Below are 23,145 nucleotides of genomic sequence, written 5' to 3'. Positions count from 1 at the left end.
AATCATTGAAGCAAAATGCAACTTAAAAGAAAAAGATGATCAAATCAATACAAAAGGAATAAAAGTAGGAAAAGACAAGCCTAACAATATTAAATATTTAAATGTAAATAATCAAACAATGCAACAAAATGAAAGAGAGAATCAGAATGGATAAGAAAAAAATTTGTTATATAAAACAATTTTTATATAAAATTTGTTTATATAAAACAAATTGTTATGTAAAAGAAACACATCTAAAAATAAAGGCATATGGAAAATCAACAAAAAAGGCTGAAATTAAATTTCCTACGCATCAGCTGATCTCCAAAAAGCAAGGATTGAAATCACGCTTAAAGAAAAAACAAAAATGCATAATGTTAGGAGAGTTAAACATGGAAATTACATTATACATAAGGTGCCATAATAGACAATGAAACAATTAATACTAAACATTTATCACTAAATGGGATGGCATCTAGATTCATAAAGGATTAACTGAAATCCAAAAATAAAATGACATCAACACAATAATTATAAGAGATTTTAATGTTAATGCTCAGAGCTGTATAAATTTTAACAGAAAGATAATAAAAAAGGAAAATATAAAATTAAGCAAACTGTTGAAGAAGTTAGATTGGAAATACTCATGGCATCTTGTGGATGGGAGCATTAAAGAATATATATGTATATTTCTCAGCTTCACATGACGCCTTTAAAAAAAATTGACCATGCACTAAAATGCAGCAAAACTACAAAAAACAAACACACACACCCACAAAAACTCAAAACAGAGACAGAATAATGTGGTGTCAGGAATGTGGGTGTGAAGAAATTACAAAGACATGATTATCATTAATTTAAATTAAAATTAATTCAATTAGACATCAAGTGCCTACAGCATAAATACACTTTATCAGGTCTTGGAGAGACAAAAACAAAATGAAAAACAGTTACACTATTAAGGAGATTCCATTTTGCCAGAGGATTTAATATTTATATAGTAAATACAACATCACTTTGGGAGGGATAGAGTTCATTATCTACTGGTGGATGGCAACAGGAAATTGTTGTTACTGTGTTCATCCTTCGTTGCGGAGGAAGACCATGCCATCAAAGAAATGATGACTTGACTTTGTTTCGAGTGAGGGAGGGCTGTGCAAAGTCACCAGCCTCACTTCTGCTCCAGAGCCATCGGAATCCAGTGATACCACCATTAGGAATGTCCCTATATTGAACTCTACAGAAAGATAAGGATTCTGGGAGCAGCCTGTAAAGAGGAAGTAAATTCCAGGAGATGGGGACAGCCCAGGCAAAGACAGTCCTGGAGGTGAGTGACAGAATTCTAAGCTAAGAGAACATATTGACTGGAACATAGTGTAAAAAGGGAATAATGTGAAATAAGTCTGGAAAGGTAGACTGGAACCAGATTGTGAAAAATTTTAAATATTATGTTTGTTATTTTATCCATAAGCAATAGGGAGCCACTGAAGATTTCTGATGAAGTAAATGAAGTAGTTAGATCTGTTCTTCAGGGAAATTATTTTCTTAGCAGTGCAGGGGATACTCTAGAAACAGGAAATATTCTAAGGAAACTATTTCAACAGTTCAGGTGAGAAATTATAAGGGCCTGAAGTAGGCTGGTGGTTACTTGAGGAGGATAAATGAGAGACACATTGTGAAGATAGAATTAGAGTCATGGTGACATTGGATATGGGGAATAAATGAGAAGGAAAAAAAGATGATTCTGAAGTTGTAAACTGGGGTGGCTAGAAAGATGGTCATATCCTCAAGAAAAATAGGTAAATTTGGAGGACAGTTGTGTGTTGTGTGGGAGGATAATTAATTCTATTTTGGACACTAGGAAGCTATTAGATGGTGGGTAGTGTCCTCTCCAGCAGCAAGCTGGCTCTACTGGATGCCCAAGTGGGCACTGAATGTCTTTCCACCACCCATGGAGTAGTCTCTTGACCTTCATCATTCCACCCCCACCCTCAATCCCAGACTAAGGACATCCTTCACTTTGTGTTGCTTTTCCCAGTGCAAAAATTCCTAGTTAAGGCTGTGCCTGAGGCCAGTCCATTGCCGGATAAGGAAGCTGGAGAAGTGAGAGGTAAAACAGGTGTCAGTCTTGTGTTTCACTGTAGAGATGAGAGTTGCTGTCCATTCAGCAGATGGATGGGTAGCTGTGACCTCAGCCAATGTACCGCCTCAGTCCAAGGCTCGGGAATTCTTCTGCTTGTTCACTGCACTCAGGAGAAGCTGTACATAGGATGTCAGTAGGTCATCCATCTTATAGCCCTGGGTTGGGAGATGCAGAAGAGTCACAGAATGGTCAGGGGGAACCAATGGGGAGAGGGGACAATGCAACTGCCACAGAGCCCCAGGAGCAGGGAAAGAGAAGGGAAAGGAATGAGCATTTATAGAGCGCCTACGATGTGCCAGGCATGGCGCTAAACTCTTTACAAATGTTATTTCATTTCACCTTCACAACAATCCTGGGAAGTATGTGCTATTATTATCCTCATTTTTACAGTGGAGGAAACTGAGACAAACAGAAGGTAAGTGACTTGCCCAGAGTAACAGAGCTTCTAAGTGTCTGAGGCCAGATTTGAGCTCAGGTTTTCCTGATTCCAAGTATAGTGCTCCATCCACTGTGCCACCTAGCTGTCCAGGGGAAGAGCTTTCATGCAACAAACATTTAATAGGAGCTTTATATATGTGTGCACACACACATACACACAAATACATAACTGTATTAGGTATATTAGGCAGTGGGGATGCAGATAAGAAAAGCCATATAGTCCTTGTTCTAAATGGAACTTTCTGACTAATACAAGAATAAGACATGGACATGTGACAGCGAGGTGATACAATGGATAAAACCCTGGACTTGTAGCCAGGAAGACCTGGGTTCAAATTCTTCTTCAGACACTTACTAGCTTTTGTGACCTGGGCAAGTCATTTAACTTCTCTCAACCTCAGTTTCCTCATCTGTAAAATGGGGATAATAATAACATCGACCTACTTCACAGTGTTGTTGTGAGGATCAAATGGGGTGACATGTTTAAAGCACTTGGTAAACCTTGTAAATACTAGTAATTATTGTATGAAAGGGTCTTGAGGACCCCCAAGAATCCCTGGATCACACTTTGAGAACCATTGCCTGCACCATGCTGCAAGTCCGTAGCCTAACATAGCTCCTTGTAATGTAGGAGGTGCTTATTGAGGGTTTGTTGAGTGGATGAATGAGAAAGCAAAAATGACTGGGGCCACCTGGGAAGTCATGGATCTTTGAAATTTCATAATAAAACATTTTTGCCCATGGTTATTTCTTCTTTCCCAGACCTATCTGCAAGTTAATGATCTCGTAGTAGGATAAGATAGATTTGAATTATATCTCTTTTCCCTGCTCCTCTTTCTCTTCTCCTTGCCCCATGTCCTCCCTTGCCCCACCCCACCTCCAGAGCCCCTGGTATTGAGGGGTCTCTTGTATGTCCAGCCCCAGCGTGGGCTCACCAGAGAGGTCTCACATAGCAGTCGATTTGCCCTCACGAGGTTCCCAAGCACCAGGTGGAAGTAGGTGCTACCACTGCTCCAGCTGGAGATTTTTGTAAATGGGTAGCTGTTTAGGAGCTCCTGCAGGGAAAGGTAAGGAAGAGAAGACAGAAATTCAATGAGCCAAGATTAGGGGGAAGGGTTTGGGGCAAAGGTAGAGGGATGCTTAAGAAACTTAAGCAAAAATTTGAGGTTGGTAGTCAGGAGAACTGACTCTGCCACTGACTGTGTCCTTGGTCTGGTATTTAATCTGTCTGAATCCCAGTCCATCATATGGGGCTATTTCTATCTATTCTATCTATCTTGCAACAGGCTAATGAAATAAGGTACCCTAGGCATCTCTCCTGAGGTCAGAGCCTTGACTATGATCTCCACTCTTCTATCGTCCACCCTCCTTTCCCTCTTCCTTCCCACTGGGGCATCACTGCTCCCTAATTGGGAAGGACAGTGTTCTGAACCCAGCCTGGGCTCTGGAGAGCAATGCTAATCTCCCCTCCCCAGACTGTAAATGTGGTTGTCATCTTGTGACCTCACTGGAGGGCTTGGCTAGGTTAATGAACTCTCTGACCTTGGTCTTGGGGTGGATGAGTTGCAATCCATGCTTGTTGATGGCGATGAGGATGATTTCTGGGTAAGTAGGCTCTGAGCATTGCTGGGAAGGAGGAAAAGGAGAGAAGGAAGGAGAGCAAATTACTGATGTTTCTCACTTCATCCCCTAACCCATTTTTTCCCCAAACCGATTAAGACAGGTAACTTGGGATGGAGTTGAGAATAGTGTTGTCCTGCTTTGTTAACTCCTGGCCTAGCTCACTCATTCAGGGACTAGCTCTTAATCTCTTGAGTCCTTACAATCCAGTGGCTGCCAGAGAAGAGACTATCAAATCATATTTTCCTTTTCAGCTTCCTCTCACACCCCCATCTCCACTTACATATAGGAACAGAATGGTCACAGCCATGTTCTCAGGCACGCAGGAAAAGCTTAGACAAGCACACACATTCTCTCTCTCTCTCTCTCTCTCTCTCTCTCTCTCTCTCTCTCTCTCTCTCTCTCTCTCTCTCTCTCTCACACACACACACACACACACACACACACACACACACACACACACACACACACACACACACACACACACACACAGAGCTTCCTCAAGTCCTGATGTGCATTTGCAGGACAAAGAGACTTCCTGAATAGGATTAAAGGAAAAAGTCAGATTATAGACTCACTGAGGACTGTGTGGCTCCTGGTATGTGTAATGGAAAGAATTCTTTACTTACAGTAAAGACTTGGGGTTTAGATTCCAGCCCTGATATTGCCTGTGTGACTTTAGGCAAGTCACTTAACCTCTTAGGGCCTTAGTTTCCTCATCTGTAAAATTAGGGGATTGGCTTGTTGTTTAGTCATTTCCGTCGTGTCCAACTCTGTGATCCCATTTGGGGTTTTCTCAGTAGACATACTGGAGTGATTTGCCATTTCTTTCTCTAGCTCATTTTACAGATAAGGAAACTGAGGCAAACAGGGTGAAGTGATTTCCCAGCTAGTAAGTGTCTGAGATTGGTTATATCACTTCTAAGTCCTTTCCAGATGTAAATGGAATAGCAGTGTAGTATTGCGTAACTCAAGGTGATCGAAAACTTCCCTGAGTACCACTTTAAGCATCAGCAAATTGGGGATAATAATCCTTGAATCATCTCCCTCATTCTTGTGGGGGAAAATGTCCTATACAAATGACTCATCATCATTGTTATAATCTTCTTAATATCCCTACTACTTAGCACAGTTCCCTGGACATAGGAGTCAGTCAATAAGCATTGACAGAGCATTTGCTATGCACCAGAAACAGTGTTAAGTGCTGGGGATACAAAAAAAAAGGTAAAAACACTGGCTGCTTTCTTTGGAGCTTGCTTTCTAATGGGAGAGACGATATGCCGATAACTACAAGATATATACAGAGAAAGATTTTCTGACTACAAGAAATATACAGAGGAGAAGATTTTCTGAAAAAGAAAAGACATTAGCAGGTGGGGGGGATGGTTAATCCATTAATTATTCTTTTAAATGAATGGGATTCTGTACTGGGAAGGTCAGGATGGGTGAGGTCTGAAATAAAACCTACCTTCACTTCGAAGAAGGCTGACCCAAAGGTGGGCCACCGGTAAATCAGCTTCAGAAAGGCCACCTTGGCTTCATCCACTGTCTTCTCTTCACATTTATTGTAAGCAGCAAAGATGTTCTGGAAAGGAGGTGGGGTGCAGGGATATAAGCATGGGTGAGTGGGAGCCTCTTATGTAGATACTGGAGAGAATGCTCTATGATACTGGGGCACTAGACCTGGCTTCATGGACCCCAGGAGAATGGACAGACTGACCACAGCTAACCTTTGTGAGTAAATCTGACTGGAAATTTCAGGCTCCCGAACCAAGCAGTCTTTACAGGAATCAATATCTACTCTTTTTCATTACTTCTGTAAGTTTCTTTAAAAAGTGAATTCTCCTTAGAGTTCTTGTCCATAACCTTTTTCTGTTCTATTTTGTATATGGAAATGAATTTTATTTGGGAGGTGTTAGGCTGTTATGTTCAGAATAAAAAAATTAAAAAGTGATTTCTCTCTCTAGATGGATAATGTTCACTACCCGCATGCTTTAAGTATTTATTTACAGAAGATTTCAAAAGAATAATTGCAAATTATTAATAAGTATATGAAAGACTATTCCAAATTACTAATAATAAGAGAAATACAAATCAGAATAACTCTGGGGTTTCATTTCAAACCCAGCAAATTGACAAAGATGTTCAAAAAAAAAATGGGAATAGTAAATGTTGATGTGGCTGTGGAAAGAAAGGCATTCTTGTTGTGGTTTGATTTGATTTGACGATTTTGGAAAGTGATCTGGAATCATGGTTAAAAAAAAAGTGACCATGCTCATTCATATACTTGGCCCAGAGATGGGACCATTAAGCATATACCTCAAGGAGAACAAAGAGAGAGAGAGAGAAGGGCCTTACAGCAATGTTTTTTGAAGTAACAAAGAACTAGAAACAAAGTAGCTATCTCTTAATTAGAGAATGGCACAAAAATATGATGGAATATTACTGCATTATTTCAGAAAGATGAATAAATAATTCAGAGAATTATGAATTGATACAAAATAAAGTGAGCAAAACCAGGAAAATAATTTACATAGTGCCTACAACAATGTAAATGGAAATTACCATAACAATAACAGAGCCTTGAATGCTGATTAATTATAATAACCAAACTTGGACGAATAAAGAGATGAGAAAATGTACCTCTTCTCCCTTCTTTGTAGAGGAGGGGGACTATGGGATATAAAGCATTGCAAATACTGGTAGACTTGGTTGATGTGTTGGTTAGTCTTACTGAACTAATTTCTGTCCTTCTTTCCTATTGCTTTCTTCCTCTCTTCCTTCCTTTCTCTCTGCCCTCTGCGCCGCCCTCCTTACCTCCCTCCCTTCCTCCCTCCCTCCCTCCCTCCCTCCCTCCCTCCCTCCCTCCCTCCCTCCCTTCCTTCCTTCCTTCCTTCCTTCCTTCCTTCCTTCCTTCCTTCCTTCCTTCCTTCCTTCCTTCCTTCCTTCCTCCCTCCTTCCCTCCTCCCTTCCTTCCTTCCTCCTTTCCTTCCTTCCCTTCCTCACTTCCTTTGTCCATTTTTTCTTCTACATGGTACACCTGAAAGAATACTGGACTGGGAGATGGCAAGTCTGAAGTCCTGTGTTCAAATCTCAGACTTCACTGATAAGAGACAAATCATTTAACCTCATCTGTAAAATCGGAATAATAGTATTTTCACTAGCTCCTGCTTCACAGACCTTTAAGGGCGCTATCAGTCTGAGTGAACATTATTTGATTGATTGATTGTGTACGTGTCTGGAGGGGTTCTACAGGGAAGCTTAAAGCTAAGGTGTGAGCATCCATTGCTTTTCGATGATCTGACATGAACAAAACCTTTCTTAGAACTGGTAATGTAAATCAATGGGAAAATAAGATTCAACTTGGAAAAACATCAGTTTGTAGACAGTTTTTCAGGAATTTGTCTATTTCATAAAGAAAGGGATACCTATACCTGGGAGGGACTTTAAGGATGGAACTGGGGAAATGAGGGCAAATATATTATGAATAGGAGTAGCCCAAGAGAGAGGCCTGGAGCTCCCCCCCTTGCCTTTTCCTATACTCCCCCAGGTCAGTGGATTACTCAATACATGGTCACCCTAGGGAAGGGACAGAGACTGCTAAGGGCAGACCAATGACCTTTTTCCATTCCTCTGAAGACATCAGATGTATCAAGTTCTCAGGCACCAAGTCCTTCAGGATCCTGGAGACCGTGGCTAGCTGGGACCTGTCCTTGTCAAACTGGACCTTGTAAATGAGGCCTGCAAGCTGGATGGCATCCTCCCTGGAGCACTTGTGGAATCCACGCAAGTATTTGGGCAGCTCCTGGCATAGACAGACAGACAAACAGTCAACTTGAGCATTTCCTCCTAATGTACTGATGTCTGAAGACTGCCTGGCAAAACTGGTAAACAGAAGTTTGCATGTGGCAGCTTTCCGTGTCCCCACCATGCTGCTGCTCCAGAACTCTCTTGTCTTCCCTTCCTCTTCCACTTGCTCCTACCCCGCCCCCCCGCCCCTGAAAAATGACTGAGAAATTCGTCTGATTCAGGTGTTAGGGCTTCATATGTCTTTTCTCACAGGGGGATTTATTCCTGGATCCTGGATAAGAATGAATGAATCACTAATAGTAGAATTTCAGCATGGTGCTCCCTTCTGGCACTGGGAATGAGACAGAATTGTCCCCATCCCTAAATGAATTGGCCCCAGACACAGTTTTAGCTAGTTATAGGTCAGCTGTGAACATTTCTGTGTGCGTGTGTACGTGTGTGCGTGTGTGCGTGTGTGTGTGTGTGCGCACAAATGTGGGCTTCTCTGCGTCCTTTAGTGCAAGATATAGCTAACTTGTTTGGTTTAGAAACTTTGTCACTTACAACTCATATGCCTTTCAAATTACCGTGTATCACAGAGACGGAGTCCTGGGAGAGGAAGACCCTAAGGTTCTATTCTTGGCTCTCTCATTAATTAGCTATGTGAAGTTGGGAAGTTTCTTCACCTCTCTGGTCCTCTGTTTCTACCTTTGTAAAATATTATGGAGCAAGACTAGATGATCCTTAAGTCTAATATTGCATCTTCTGGTTTCCTGCTTCCTGTCCCCAATCCACTGAGCTCACCAATACCATTCTGTGTTTCCAGAACATGTAACACTCTCTGCTTAATTCATGATAGTGGAGTAGCCAAGAGGTCTTTTTTGCCTACCCCATCAAATCTCAATTCCTTTTCAAATTCAAGGGCCTCCACAATCTGACCCCAACCTACTTCTCCAACCTTATCTTCCGTTGCTATCTACCATGGACATGCTTACTCCCACCTCAGCTTACATTATAACCTCCCAACTAGAATTCCCCATACCTACCCCAGCCTTCTTCCTTCTTGTTTAGATCTTACCCATTCTTTAAAACCTAGCTGAATAATTTCATTTTCTCCTTTTTTTCTTGAGTCTAAAATAGTGTCTATATTATAGAGGCTTGTTAAATGAATCAATGATGTCCAGCCCCTCCTTGATATATCCCGATACATGGTTCTTTCCCCCTCCACTGGAATCCTATATGAACCAGAGGTCCATATATACTCTAGGGGCAGTGGTCCATCCCACACTTTGCACTATATGGGTCCATTCCTTAGCTGAGTTGAGAAGCAGCCCTTTTACCTGATGATAGTGAAGGATGGTGTCAGCTTTCAAATCTTTCCCAGGGGAGACATTCAACCAGAGTTTTCTCATGAAGTACACATGGTAATATAGGGGTGCTGTTGTCCCTGAGTGAACAAGGTCATGGCCATCAGCCACAGGGTCAAGGTCTTCCTTAAGCAGGTAGCCTAAGGCTCAGGTCAGAGAATGCCCATCCCCCCAATAAGAGCTGCTACATCCTCTTAGACTTGGTTTCATTTCAAGTCTTCTCTCTCTCTACCCCCACCCATGGTGCTTTTCAGCTCCCTTTGATATCAATTTCCCCTTCCTCCATGCCTTCAAAGGACCATACAGTTTATGTTTATTTTTTAACCAAAGCAAGTAAATCAGTTTGGGTTTGAACACTGAAGTTGCACTTTGAGGTTATTAAAATATTACCTGCTCTGTCATGCCTTCATAGAGTCATAGATTGAGAGATGGAAAGGATAAGTGAGGTCATCTAACCCAATACCCCTCTCCCCATTTTAGAGCTGAAGAAACCAAGGTCCCAGGAGATTCAGTGATTTAGCCAAGATCACATAAGGCTCTGATAGTGACCATCTGTGTCCCCATCACCTTGAGAAAGTCACTTGTTCTCTAGAGACCTTTACTCTTCCTAAACTATAAAATAAGAGAATCAGACTAGATGATCTCAAAGATCCTTTGAAGCTCTAAATGTTTTGATTCAAAGATCCTATTTAACATCTCTCAAGGTAGAAATCTTGTGATTTCTATTTTCCACCTCTCCTAGGATAGATGGCACCTTCTTTTACCTTCTTTTGTGGGCTTGGTCTTTCTTATCCAGTCAGACACCTGCCTTAAGGAATCGAAGAAGAAGTCTTTTTCATTTTGGCTGATGACCTGATGGGGAAGAGCAAATGGGAGATTAGATGGCAGCAAAGAAGAGTGCAAAGCCCTGCCACCCAGGCAGCACCTCACCAAGGAATGAGCAGAAAGGCTGGGGTGGGGGCTGGCCCTGGGGGTGAGATAGCTTTCTACAGGAACCAAGAATATAGGAAGGCAGAAGAGAATGCCTGAATTATCTGAAACTTGCTTTTCTATAGAGAAATCACATCAAGAATATTGGGTTGAGTTCTGGGAATCACATTTTCTCCAGCCTATGCATCCAGATTTATTATATACTACTCCCCTTCGCCCACACTGTGGTCCAGCCAAATTGGCCTCGTGACTGTTCCTCACACATGGCACTCAATCCTCCAAGTCTGTGCTTTTGTCTAGGCTGTGTATCCCATGCCTATAATTCACGCCCTCCTCATCTCAATTGCTTAAAATTCCTAACTTCCCTCAAAGCTCAGCTCAGGTACTGTTTCCAACGTGAATTCTCTCCCTCCTTCCAGCCCCTCTCCCACCCACTGAGAAAACAAGTCATATAACACCCATTGTACACGTGAAATCACACAAAATAAATGTCCATATTAGCTATGTTGCCAAAAAAACCCAAACAAACTAGAAAAACAAAGTGTAAAAAAAAGTTTTGATCTGGCACTCAGAGTGAGGTCTTTCCTAATTTACCCCACTGTTAGTGCTTTCTCTTCCACCCAGCAAGCAGGCAGGCAGGCAGGCAGCCAGGCAGCCGATAGAGTTCAGGGCCTGGAGTCAGGAAGACTTGAGTTCAAATCCTGCCTCAGACATTTATCTAACTCTGGGCAAGTCACTTAACCTCTAACTTCCTCAGTTTCCTCAACTGTAAAATGGGGATAATAATAGCACCTACCTCACAGAGTTGTTGTGAGGAACAAATGAGATAAGATTTGTGAGGCACTTAGCACAGCAGTATGCAGTTAGTAAATGTATGGATCCTCCCCGTCCAATCATTTGGTATTTGCTATATATGTTTGTATATGCGTACATGTACATACATACATGTATATATATACATAATGTAGAAACATACTATATTAAATATAATATAAATATACTGTATTATATAGTTAATACTATAATAATACTATAGTATTAACATATATGTACTTATGTACATATATTTTTCTCCATAGAATGTAAGTTATTTGAGGACAGGAGCTGTCTTTGGTTTTGTCTTTGCATAGTCAAGACTTAGCACAGTGCCTTGAACATAGTTAGTGCTTTAATAAATCTTCACTGAGTGACTGACTACGTGGTATATACCTAGAGGAAGTTAACCAGAATGGTGAGAAGACTGAAAACTGTATCCTTCAAGGATCTGTGGTAGAAACTTATCCTGAAGGAAACCAAATTTAGGGGCACTTATGATAGAACTATCTTAAAGTATTTAATGAGCTACCATGTAGAAGAAGGATTGCTTATTAAACTTTTGATGATTAGCCCTAAAGGACAAAACTAGTAGCAATAAATTTAAGTCACAGAAAGGTAGAGGTCAGCTGAATATAGTTTTTAAAAATAGTAATGATACTTTGATGTATCTATAAACTCTCAGACAGGTATTTCCTTCAGTGGTGCAGATAGCAACCCCTCTGTGCCTTCTTGTCCTGTGCAACTATGGTTGTATGGTTCTTTCCATGGATCCCCCCTGAGGACCAATGTGCTGAGGACCTTCCTGTTTCTTGACCTTTTATGGGTACCAGTGGAGCACACTGGATGCACATGACCTGTTCACTTCCTTTTCTGGTTACCTACGTCTTTGTTAATATTTTTTTACTGCTTTTCTTGTACATTTTGCTCTAGGTAACATGCTAACATGCGCTTCTCCATTACCTCTTGTGGGACTCTTATCTTTAATTCTTTGCAGACTATGGTACTAAATTACTCATAAACACCATCACTAGAAGAACGTTAATGTTAAATAGATGGACTTTTCCATAGGCGATTACTCCTATTAAGTTATGGACCCACATAATTGTTCATCTGAGGTGTGTTTCCAATATATATGTGCTAGACATCCAACTGGACAATAGACATTTTTCATCCATTTGGTTTTCATGTATGGATAGTTAGGCTAAACTCTTGAGTGATTATTCATCTCTTTAGGATGCTCTCCAATATTTTAGAATTTGATGTAATCAGCATGATGTCATCACCACCAGAAGCATCAGGAAATTCCCTTTTAATTTTGACAATGATCTGGACCTCCCCCATTAGTGAATGACAAATACCTTTGGCCATTGTATGTTCTTTTCCAAGTTTTAATTTTTTGATCATTCGTTAGCTGGACTGGATATTCTGGTCACCTTCTCCATGTTTTTCATCCCTCCCAAGCACCAATGGCTCCCACAATTTCCTACTGCCATTGTTACTGTCATACCTTGTCTGAAATCTTGACAAACAGGCTACAACCCTCCCAGGAGTTTAGTTGCAGGTGGGTGCTGATGTTTTGACACAGTTCTTGAACCTTTGTGTTGGCTCCAACTTCAAAGATCTGGAAGAAGCAGGGTCATCAGTTACAGGGGGAAAAGGCTGATTTTACATGTGGGCAGGACCAGAATGGAAGACAGGAGAAAATGAGGAACATGGCCAAGCAGAAGAACCAAGAGAGTTTCTCTACTGTGGGAATATCTGTGAATATGTAAGCTTTTCCTCTGCTCTTTTCACAGGAACTCAAGAAAGGATGGGATATTTTCTCTGCTGTGAGGATGTGAAGAAAACAAGTGAGGATTATATTTCACGATCCTTCATATTCTTTAGCATCGGAGGGGACATCATAGGTCATCTTCTAGTCCAATTCCCCTCAAATGACATATGAAGAAACTAAGTAGAGGGAGAGACTTGCCCAAGGGTCACACAGTCAGTGAGTGGTATACCTGGGATTAGAACTCAAGTCCTTTGCTGGTAAGTCTAGAGTTCTTTCCATTACATCACTCTTCCAGAGCACTAGATTTGGTATCTGATGTCCTTGATTTGAACCTTAGTCCTATCACTAACTACTTGTCATTGGGGCTTCTGGAAATTCAGAGGTTAGATTAGTTTTCTTTTAAGGTGGTGCAGTAGATAGAGCACTGGGCCTGGAGTCAGGAAGACTCATCTTTGCAAGTTCTAATCTGGCTCAGACACTTACTAGCTGTGTGACCCCGGGCAAATCACTTAACCCTGTTTGTCAATGGCAAGCTATGCTAGTATCTTTGCCAAGAAAACCCTAAATGGGGTCATGAGAAATTGAACAAGACAAACTACCAAATAATAACAAAAGGTTAGTTCCAACTCTGAATCAATGACCTTCTTAACTTCTGAAGACTCAAGGCATACAGCAGGTGAAAAATACCTGAAATACACCTGTCTTTCTATTTTCCAAGGGCCAGTGGTTTACTTCACAGCTTCTCGCATCTATGGGCTTTCCTTTTTCTCCTTCTTCCCACTTGTCTCTTTATCCCTTTCATTTTCTACTAGGACCTCTCCCCCAAAATTGGACAGGACTAGAGACAGGAAGTGATCTCCTCCCTCCCCAATACTACCTATTTTAACAAATTATAAAATACAGGAAAAGTCTGAATCCTATAGCACTCAACATGGTCTTAGACACACAGCAAGACATTAATCAATATTCCTTGAACTAAACAAAGTTATTGGACTAGGAGTCAGCTCTGGGTTCCAGTGATGGCTCTTTTATCAATTTTCTGTATAACTCAAGGCAGGGTATCAAAACTCTTTGTGCTTCAACTTCCTCAACTGTAAACATCCCTTTCTGTCCTATTTACTTCATAAGGTGGGGTTGTGAGGATCAAATGAAATTGAGAACACTCTTGGAAGTTTAAAGTGTTAGTCCTTGAAGGTGAAACTGGCAACTTTGGTCCCAGAGAGGAGGTAAGAAAATACACCTCCCTCCCACCTTATATAGGTGAGGGACTTCATACACTGTCAGGCTTGTGCCTGTAAGTTTACCATTCTCTGCCCCGCCCCCTCTCCCTCTGTTTCTTTTGTATTCTTTATTACAAAAAATGGCTCCCTGGGTAGGGATGGAAAAAGAGATATATTTGGAAATGAAGGTTACATAAAAACAAAAGCATCTGTAAAATATTTTTTTTTAAATCAGTGGCAAAAAAATGAGTTTAAGAATTTCTTTTCTTTACCATTTTTGGTTTCTCTTAGTTCAGAGAAGGTCAGCTATGACATTATCCTTCAAAAGCTCATAGATATATGCCTCTTCAGGAGTTAGGCTAGTAATAGACAGGGGAGTGATAGCCCTAGATCATACCTTGGAGCTGACCATTAAATTTTCACTGTGAACATTTATACCTCAGAAATCAGCAGATGCTACAATCAGACCTTGACTTATTAGTTTGTTAATATCTATACTTAAGGAAGTGACAGAGAAAGTGTTAATAACACAGATTAAATTTAAAAGTGTATCATGGGTACATTTATATTTCCTGGAGAGGCAGTTGTTGAATATTTACTAGCACATCACTGGTAATACCCAACCTTTGGCAGACCAGTTCAGGGATCCATGGCCTCACAGAGACTACAGGAGGAGCCCACATTTGGAGGAGATGCCTGGACCTCTCACCTCTTCTGTGTCATTGGGGAAGTAAACCTTGTGACAGATCTTGATGATGTTTTGCTGAATGGCCTCCACCTCTGCTTGGTGAGGGGGCCACTTCCGGGGGCCAGTCCTAGAAAAGAACAGTGTAAAAAGTGTGGCCAAAATCGGGATGGCAAATACCTGTGCCTCTTTAGCTCAGTAGGTTAGCTTATAATATCAAAACTGAGATTCCAGATTCAGTCCCTGAATGGGCCAAGTTGTTTTGCTTAGTGATCCCGGACTATCCCCCTAATCCTAACTAACCAACAGTGAGCCTGTATGTGCTGTTGGTCACAGAAGGATGACAGTGAGAGTGAACCAACCCCATTAATAAAAATACAATTTTGCACCTGTTACTCTTTTATGTATACTCTAAGATCCAGAGAAATTGTTGTACCCATTTACAATATTCCATCTAGGCAGGTAGGAGGCACAGATCTTGACTCAAGACACTGACTAGCTGTGTGACCCTGGGCAAGTCACTTAACCCTTGTAAAATGCAGATGATAATAATAGCACCTACCTTCTAGAGATGCTGTGAGGATAAAATGATTATATTTGTAAAGCTCTTTGCCAACCTTAAAGTGATATACGAATGTAAATTACTATTAATTAATTTTTTTCTCCATGTTTGTGTACTACCTCTCTCTTATGCCTGGAATGCACTCCGCTTCTCTCATCAACTATTTTGAAAAATACTTGGATATGCAGCTCAGGGACCACCTCTCCTGATTCCCCCAATTGCTAATGTCCCTCCACCCAATGGAATTAACTTTGGGTAATTTTTGTATTTATCTATGTCTATACTGGTTCCCTCCAATAGAATATAAACTCTGTGAGCCCAGGGGCTATTTCATTTTTGTCTCCATCCTCAGCACTTGGCACATATTGTTGTTGGTAAGTCATTTCAGTTGTCCAACTCTTCGTGGCCCCATTTGGGAGTTTTCTTGGCAAAGATACGGAGTGATTTGCCATTTCCTTCTCCAGCTCATTTTACAGATGAGGAAACTAAGGCAAACGGGGTTAAGTGACTTGCCCAGGGTCATTCGTTATCCTTTCATTCTCAAGGAGGGCCATGACATCAGCAAGGTGATGTTATGACTTGCAAGTGATTGGACTGAAATGGGAGAGGGCTGTGCAAAGTCACCTCACTCTCTCCTCTAGAGCCATCTGGGTCCAGTGGCAAGATAGAGGTAAGATGACTGGAGATGGCCCTAGATGCATTGAGAGGATCACACAGATAGTTAAGTGTCTGAGGCAGGACTGAACTCACAAAATGAGCTTTCCTGACTCGAGGCCTGGTGCTGTATCCATTGAGCTACCTGGCTGCCCTAAGCTGCAAGTAACAGATGCTTAATAAAGGCTTGTTGAATGAATGGATATTCCTAAGGACTGGGTCTCTTCAACAAAGCCTCCCCAATACAGAATGAATGAATGAATGCTTGTCTGTAGGTACCTTTGTTGTTGTTCATTGACTGACTGACTGACTGATTGACTGCTGGGAAATTTGGTTCCAAAGGTGGCGAATATGTATGGAAATCAAACAGATTTCAATCCAAATTTTTTGGAGCTCATTATTGGTAGCAGGTGGGCTTTGGTTCAGACTGTGAAGGTGTCAAAATTTGTTAGTGTTCCATCCCTCACATTTTTGCCTCACATTTTACAGATGGGGGCCTGAATTCTATGGCTTCCCACTATCTTTCTGGATCCAAATCTCTATCTAAATTTAAATGATCCTTTCTCTCTCTGCTTTATATGATGGAAAGCACATCAGACTGAGAGACAGGAGCCGAGTTGCAATCCCAGCTCAGTAACCAACTAGCAGCCGGATCCTTGATAAGTCACTTTATCCCGCTGGCCTTCAGTTTCTTTCACTGTAAATTGAGGGAGTTGGTGATGCATCTCTGAGGTCCTTTCTGATATTAGCATTCCAGCATCCATGTTGTTTTTCCCACAAAAGAAGATAAAGACTGGAATGCGCTGTGTTTGGGGCTACTTTCCAGCTGGAGCTGTCCTTGACCCTCCCCATCCCAAGGCTTCTGGGGAAGGCCTCCCAGCTCAATCCCTGAATAAAGGATTCATTCAACCATGGGACAGTGAATTTCAATGCAGGGCAGCTGGGCTGTGCTTTCCTACAGATGTAGATTTAAGGGCACCACTGAAGGCCTGGGAGCTCTTTTGGATGTCTCTAGGTCAGGTCCTTTGGGCCCAGATGTCACTACCTTCTTGTCCTTGATTTAGAAACTGTGAGTGGCAGTGGTCACAGGGTCAAAAGTCAGGACTAGAGAATGGGGAAGTAGAATACTCAGAGGGGTGTCACGAAGGGTACTTTTAAATATCAGTGTTTAGAAATGCTTATTTTCAACGCCAAGAAATTCTTTTCCTGTGGCATTTAGGATTTATTTTGGGAGGACTTAAGCTGCATGTGTTACAGAGGAAACTCAAAGCTTTTGGTGGACAGTCACACATAGGGCCAGGACATCAATGCCATTTTCTATCCCTGCCTGGAGTGCATAACTACCTTGTACTGGCCTGGCTCTTTTTAGGGGGACCTGGAAGCCATCTCATCCCCATTGCTTTATGGACTTCAGCTGGAAATTTCCTTGAGTATGGTCTAATGAAGGGAACCCTCAATTTTAGAGTCAGATCAGTTTTTTTTAGTAGTTGTGTGATTTTAGCCAAGTCAATTAACCGCTCTAGGTCTCAGTTTCCTTTTCTATAAAACAAGGGGAACTATACAGTTTTCAAGGTCCCTCCCAGTTCTAAATCCTATAATCTTAAGTTGTTTTGTTCATTTTTCTGTCTCTGACAAGTTTCTGCTAAACCCTTCCAGATGACAGAGACAAGTAAGGTCTCTGTGTGTATTTCTTCCTACCATCTTGCCAGGATCAGGAAGTTTATGCTTTTATTTGGCATTTGATGACCCTTTTCTTTAGGATAATGCTCCTTTTGTTCAGCCTCCATGCTTCCAGACACAATTGCTATCCATCCCCTTCTGTCTGTTTGTCCACTAACCTGTCATTTTTGGAGATCAAAGTGTGTGTATTTCTCCTTCATTGCCGAAGAAGACCATGCCATCAGAGAGATAATGACATGACTTGCACTTGACTTGGTTTTGAGTGAGGGTGGGCTGTGCAGATCGCCAGCCTCACTTCTCCTCCAGAGCCATCTGAATCCAGTGACCAGATATTCATCACGATGACTCGAGATGACCCAGGATGAGGCAATTGGGATTAAGTGACTTGTCCAAGGTCACACAGCTAGTGAGTGTCAGGTGTCTGAGGTGAGATTTGAACTCAGGTCCTCCTAACTCCTGCACTGGTGCTCTATCCACTGCACCACCTAGCTGCCCCAGAGACCAAGGTATCTCATCCTGTATCTACAGCCTCAGATGCCCTTAGGCAGCCTCAGCTCAGGGCTATTGTTTCTCTTTCTCAGTGTTCATACTACAGAGATGGGGGGAATTGGGAGAGGAAACTGTACCCAACTTGGCCACTATACTGTTTCCAGCAAAGTCAGTGACTGGGGACGGGGATGCTTTGAGAACTATTTGGTAAAGCCCTCATGGCTATGTGCCGCCTGTACATCTAGCCAGAGCCTGGTGCCAAATAGTTTGAAATGAGGGAGGTCTACACACTATCATCTTTGGATAGAGGAGGAAGGATGTCAATTTCCTGAACTAGGAAAGGATGAGATTTCTGTGGGGCCCAACTTTCTCTGGATCAGCACCAGAAAACTCTGGGGGCCCATAGTTTAACTTCACTCCTCAGGTCTCAGGCCTTTCCCCTCCCAATATACTCACAGAGATCCGACTAGAGGAGATAGCCCTGGCCAGAGCACAGCCACTCCTATGTTCTCAGTGAGGTCTCTCTGGGTTGTTACTGCCCAGATCTGGATGGAGTAGAGACCTTCCACTCTAAACATCACAGAATGTTGTAAGAGAGACAGGGGATTAGAAGGAGATGAGGAGAAAGAAATAGAGATGACAGAGTTGGAGAAAGTCAACAAACATTTGCTAAGCACCTACTACTATACGTCAGGCATTGTGCTAAGCCATTGTATGGGGATACTGAGAAAGGCAAAAATATTTTTGCTCATAAAGAACTCACAGTCTAATTAGAGAGACAATGTGAACAGGTATATATACAGAATAAATTGGAGATGATCCAAGAGGGAAGGCATAAGAATTAAGGGGGATCAGGAAGGACTTGCTGTTGAAGATGGGATTTGAGCTGGGCCTTGAAGGAAGCCAGGTAACTCAGAAAGTGGTGAAGAGCATTCAGGCATGGGGACCACTAGTAAAAATGCATTGAGTTTGGACATGGAATGTCTTGTGTGAGGACTGAATGAAAGAGTAATTGGAGAAGAGTTAGGTATTGGAAGACTGGAGAGGTTTAAAGAGGCCAGGTTATGAAGAACATTAAAAGACAAATGGAAAAGTTTAGATTTGATCCTGCAGATGAAAGGAAGTTACTGGAATTTATTGAATAGTTGGGGGACATGGTAAGACCTGTGTTTTAGGAAAATAATTTTGACAGCTGAGTGAAGGATGGACTAAAGTGGACTAAAGAAAACTGAGTCAAGAAGACCAACTAGAAGACTGTTACAATAGTCCAGGTATGAGGTGATGAGGGCTTGGACCAGGCTGGCAGCTGTGTCAGGAGAGATAAGTGAGTATATTCGAGAGCTGTTTCATATCATAGAATCAACAGGACAATGATTTCAGAGAAACACAAAGTTGAAGGAAGGACAGGAGTAACAGGCAGCAGAAAAAGAGGGAGGAGAAGGGGAGAGAGGGGAAGTGAGAGGGAGAGAGGGAAAGGGGTAGAGAGAGAAAGAAATAGATATCAGAGAGGGAGAGAAATAGAAATTGTGTTATAGAGAAAACACATATAAAGATTATATCAGAGAAGGGTGGGAAAATAAGAGAAGCAGAATATGGCTGAAAGAATGAGACCAAGACAGAAAACAAGACAGTGACAGAGATGGAGATGGGTAAGAGATGACGAGAGGGAGACCCAGAGAGAAATACATATCTAAAAAAGGCAGGACCTGTCACTTGAGCTTCTACAGACTACTCCTGCTTTTCTGGAACCACAGGAGTCTAGATGAGGATAGATATTTGAGGCCCACAGATAATCCACAGAATTGTCATCTCACAATCATAAGAGATCTCATTTGAGACATCAACTATCATCTCCACCTAAACTTTTACCAGAGCTGGGGAAAGTCTTTAACAAGGGTGAGTTGGAATGCCATACCACCTTTTCCCAAGCCTGTCCACGGAGAGAAAACTTCACAGGCAGAGAAGCTGTCAACAGGTAGGGAATAAGATGGAAAAGGAGGGGAAGGAACCAAGAGGCTGGGATGACCCACATCCCAAGCTAGTTCATTGAACAGCCCCAGCTTCTAAAGCAGCAGGTGCAAGCAGGCCCTTCACCTTCAGTCTGATCTTCTCATTGCTTGAAATGTGCCAGACTTGACTCACCCCAACCTCTGCTTTCTGCCCCTCCTCTACTTTCTCTGTTTATCTAAATCCTACCATCCTTGAAGGCCCAGCTCAAGTTTCCCCTCCTCTAGAACACTCCCCTAGATTACTCTGACATTCACTGATCTCTTCTAATTTAAAGGATAGTTTCAATTTATTCTCTCCTGTATTGTTCTCTACCTGTTCAATGTGAGTAAATTTTGATTTCCCTTATTAGAATGGGAGTCTCTTGAGGGCAAGAATTTCTTCTTTTCTTGTCTCTTTGAGTGTATCTAACATAGGCTCGGTAGAATCCTGTTGACTGTCAATTACCTCATCACCCTCTGAATCCTCCTGCTGCAGTCAGGGGCAATGGGTTGATTCTTCCTCCTTGACTCGATGAACTTCTGGGTGTGTGGCAGCAGTGTTTTACTAGGTGGGAAGAGGCCAGTGCAGAGCCACAGAAGTTGCCAGCCACGCTCCAAGCTGTAACTGAAGAAACAACCAGCCGTCATTTGCCATCCAACACGGCCATTTAGGAGAGAGTTGGGGGCCTTTGGGCAGCCCCCTAAATGCTGAATCCTGGGGGGCCCCAGGGGACAGGAACTATGTATTTCCCACACAATCAACCTTAGAAAACAATATGGAGTAAGCTGTGTAAGTACTGGGAAATCCTTAGATCTAGCCTGACCTTCTATCCTTTAAGGGAGAAGTGAGATGTATGTGTGTGTGTGTGTATCTATATCTCTATATATGTATATACACATACATATATACACATATACACATATATGCACATACATATATGTATATACACATACATATATACACATATACAAATATACGCACATACATATATGTATCCACTCATATATAAAGAGACATAGATGAACATACAGGCACATATGCATATATATGTATGTATGTATGCATATATATAATATGCAAAAATCTATTTTTGCCTCCCACCTTCCTTCCCTATTAAAAATATGTAAAAAATATGCATGGTCATGCAAAATAATTCCCAGACTGGTCATTAAGACAGGATTGCTTAAAACTCAGGCTCTGTGACCTTTAAAAAAATTTTTTTTTGGATAATTTTTTTTGATGGCCTACCTGTTAGTGTTTTTTGTCAGTTGCTTCATGATTTGGCAGTAAACTTCATCCCTCAATGTAGCCTCCTGGATGGCAGCTGCAAAGATCTGGTCGGTGAGCTCCACAGGGTCCCTGGCCTGCTTGGATGGGTAGTCTCCCATATACTTCAGGATGGGTGCGAGGTCAGTGAAGGAAAAGGGGGATCTGCTAGACTTTGGTGGGGTAGGAAAGTAGAAGTGGAGGCGCTGGAAGGTACATATGCAGTTTGAGATGCAAATCATAGCTCCTAATTAGTACAGTGTTCTAGAGGTAACTAGGTGACACAGTGAGTAGAGCACCACATTTGGAATTAAGAAGACCTAAACTTCAAAGAGGGAATAACATACACACTCAGTGGGGTAGAGAAATCTATCTTACCCTATAGTAAGTAGGAGGGGAAAAGGGAAAGAAAGGAGAGGGCGGCTGATAGAAGGGAGGACAGATTGAGGGAGGTGGTGGTCAGAAGCAAAACACTGGTGAGGAGGAAAAGGGTGAAAGGAGAGAGAAAGGCATAAATCAGGAGGGGGGGAAATAGAATGAAAAGGCACAGTTAGTATCATAACTGTGAATGTGAATGGGATGAACTCTCCCATAAAAAGGAAGCAATAAAGTGGATTAAATACCAAAGTCCTAAAATATGTTGTTTATAAGAAACACATTTGAAACAGAGAGCTACACACAGAGTAAAGGTAAAAGACTGGGGCAGAATCTATTAGGCATCAGCTGAAGTAAAAAAAAGTTGGGGTAGCAATACTGATCTCAGACAAAGCAAAAGCAAAAACAGATCTAATGAAAATGGATAATTGTTCAGCCTTAGTTTCTTCATCTGTAAAATGGGAATAATAATAGCCCCTACCTCAAAGTGTTGTTGAAGATCAAATGAGATAATTTGTATGAAGTGCTTTACAAATTTAGAAGTGCTATATAAACGTTATTACTACTATTATTATTAATGATGATGGTAATGACAAATTATATCTGAATTCCATTAGAATTTGGTTCCATGATCACATAATGACCCATGACCAGACCCAAATACCGTTGGGGGAGTGAAAGGGTGAGAGACTATTGGTGACTAAATGCAGTTCATCTCCATTAATGGAGACATGGTTTAAGATACACATCTTGCTGTTGGGAAATGGAGGGCTTTGAATAAAAAGGATGGTCTGGTCTATACGGACAGATAGATACTCATCCTGTCAGGCAGGGTCCAACTGCCAGTGTCTAATTACCATGGTACCCTGACATAGCCCTGAATAGAGACCATCAGCTGGGAGCAGGAGACATTTCAAGACAGCACTATATAGTAGACAGTAATGCTAGCTTTGGTGTAAAGAAAACCTAGGTTCAAATCCTGCCCATATCTGTGTGACCTTGAGATAAGCACATGTCTCTGGGCTTGGATTGGATTTGTTAACATCTTAGGTCTCTTCTATATCCTTTTAAATCTTACCTATAATCCTTAGCTTTCCTCTGCCATTTCCTTGCTGTGGAATCATAGGCTAGTCCCATAAGCTCTCTGAGCCTGAGGTTCTTTATATTTGAATCAGAAACAATATTTGTAGTACCTACTTTATAGAGGGTTGTTAGGAGGCTTGAATGATATAATATTGGTGTTCCAAAAGTCCAAGTATGATTTTAAGCTTGGATACCTTTGGGGATGCCCCACGTATACAAGGTGTCAGCTAAATAAGTAAACGAATGTCAACTATGAGAATGTTTTATGGAATTCTGTGGGTAACAA

General features: G+C 41.6%; 1 protein-coding gene across 1 annotated transcript in view; it reads right to left on the bottom strand.

The window, feature by feature from the left end:
• Positions 1–241: 241 nt before the first annotated feature.
• Positions 242–23,145, bottom strand: part of MYO7B (myosin VIIB) — a 177,891-nt gene continuing 154,987 nt past the window's right edge. The window contains 11 exon segments of the mRNA XM_072615741.1: positions 242–2,277; positions 3,496–3,615; positions 4,103–4,186; positions 5,649–5,765; positions 7,800–7,985; positions 9,310–9,416; positions 10,101–10,188; positions 12,590–12,703; positions 14,786–14,891; positions 20,601–20,759; positions 21,384–21,537. Coding sequence (XP_072471842.1) covers positions 2,188–2,277; positions 3,496–3,615; positions 4,103–4,186; positions 5,649–5,765; positions 7,800–7,985; positions 9,310–9,416; positions 10,101–10,188; positions 12,590–12,703; positions 14,786–14,891; positions 20,601–20,759; positions 21,384–21,537 — 1,325 coding nt within the window. The 3' untranslated portion in view covers positions 242–2,187.

This window comes from Notamacropus eugenii, chromosome 5, assembly GCF_028372415.1.
Source record: "Notamacropus eugenii isolate mMacEug1 chromosome 5, mMacEug1.pri_v2, whole genome shotgun sequence".
Lineage (NCBI taxonomy): Eukaryota > Metazoa > Chordata > Mammalia > Diprotodontia > Macropodidae > Notamacropus > Notamacropus eugenii.
The sequence above is the reverse complement of the archived record's forward strand: the minus strand, read 5'-3'. Positions and strand labels throughout refer to the sequence as shown.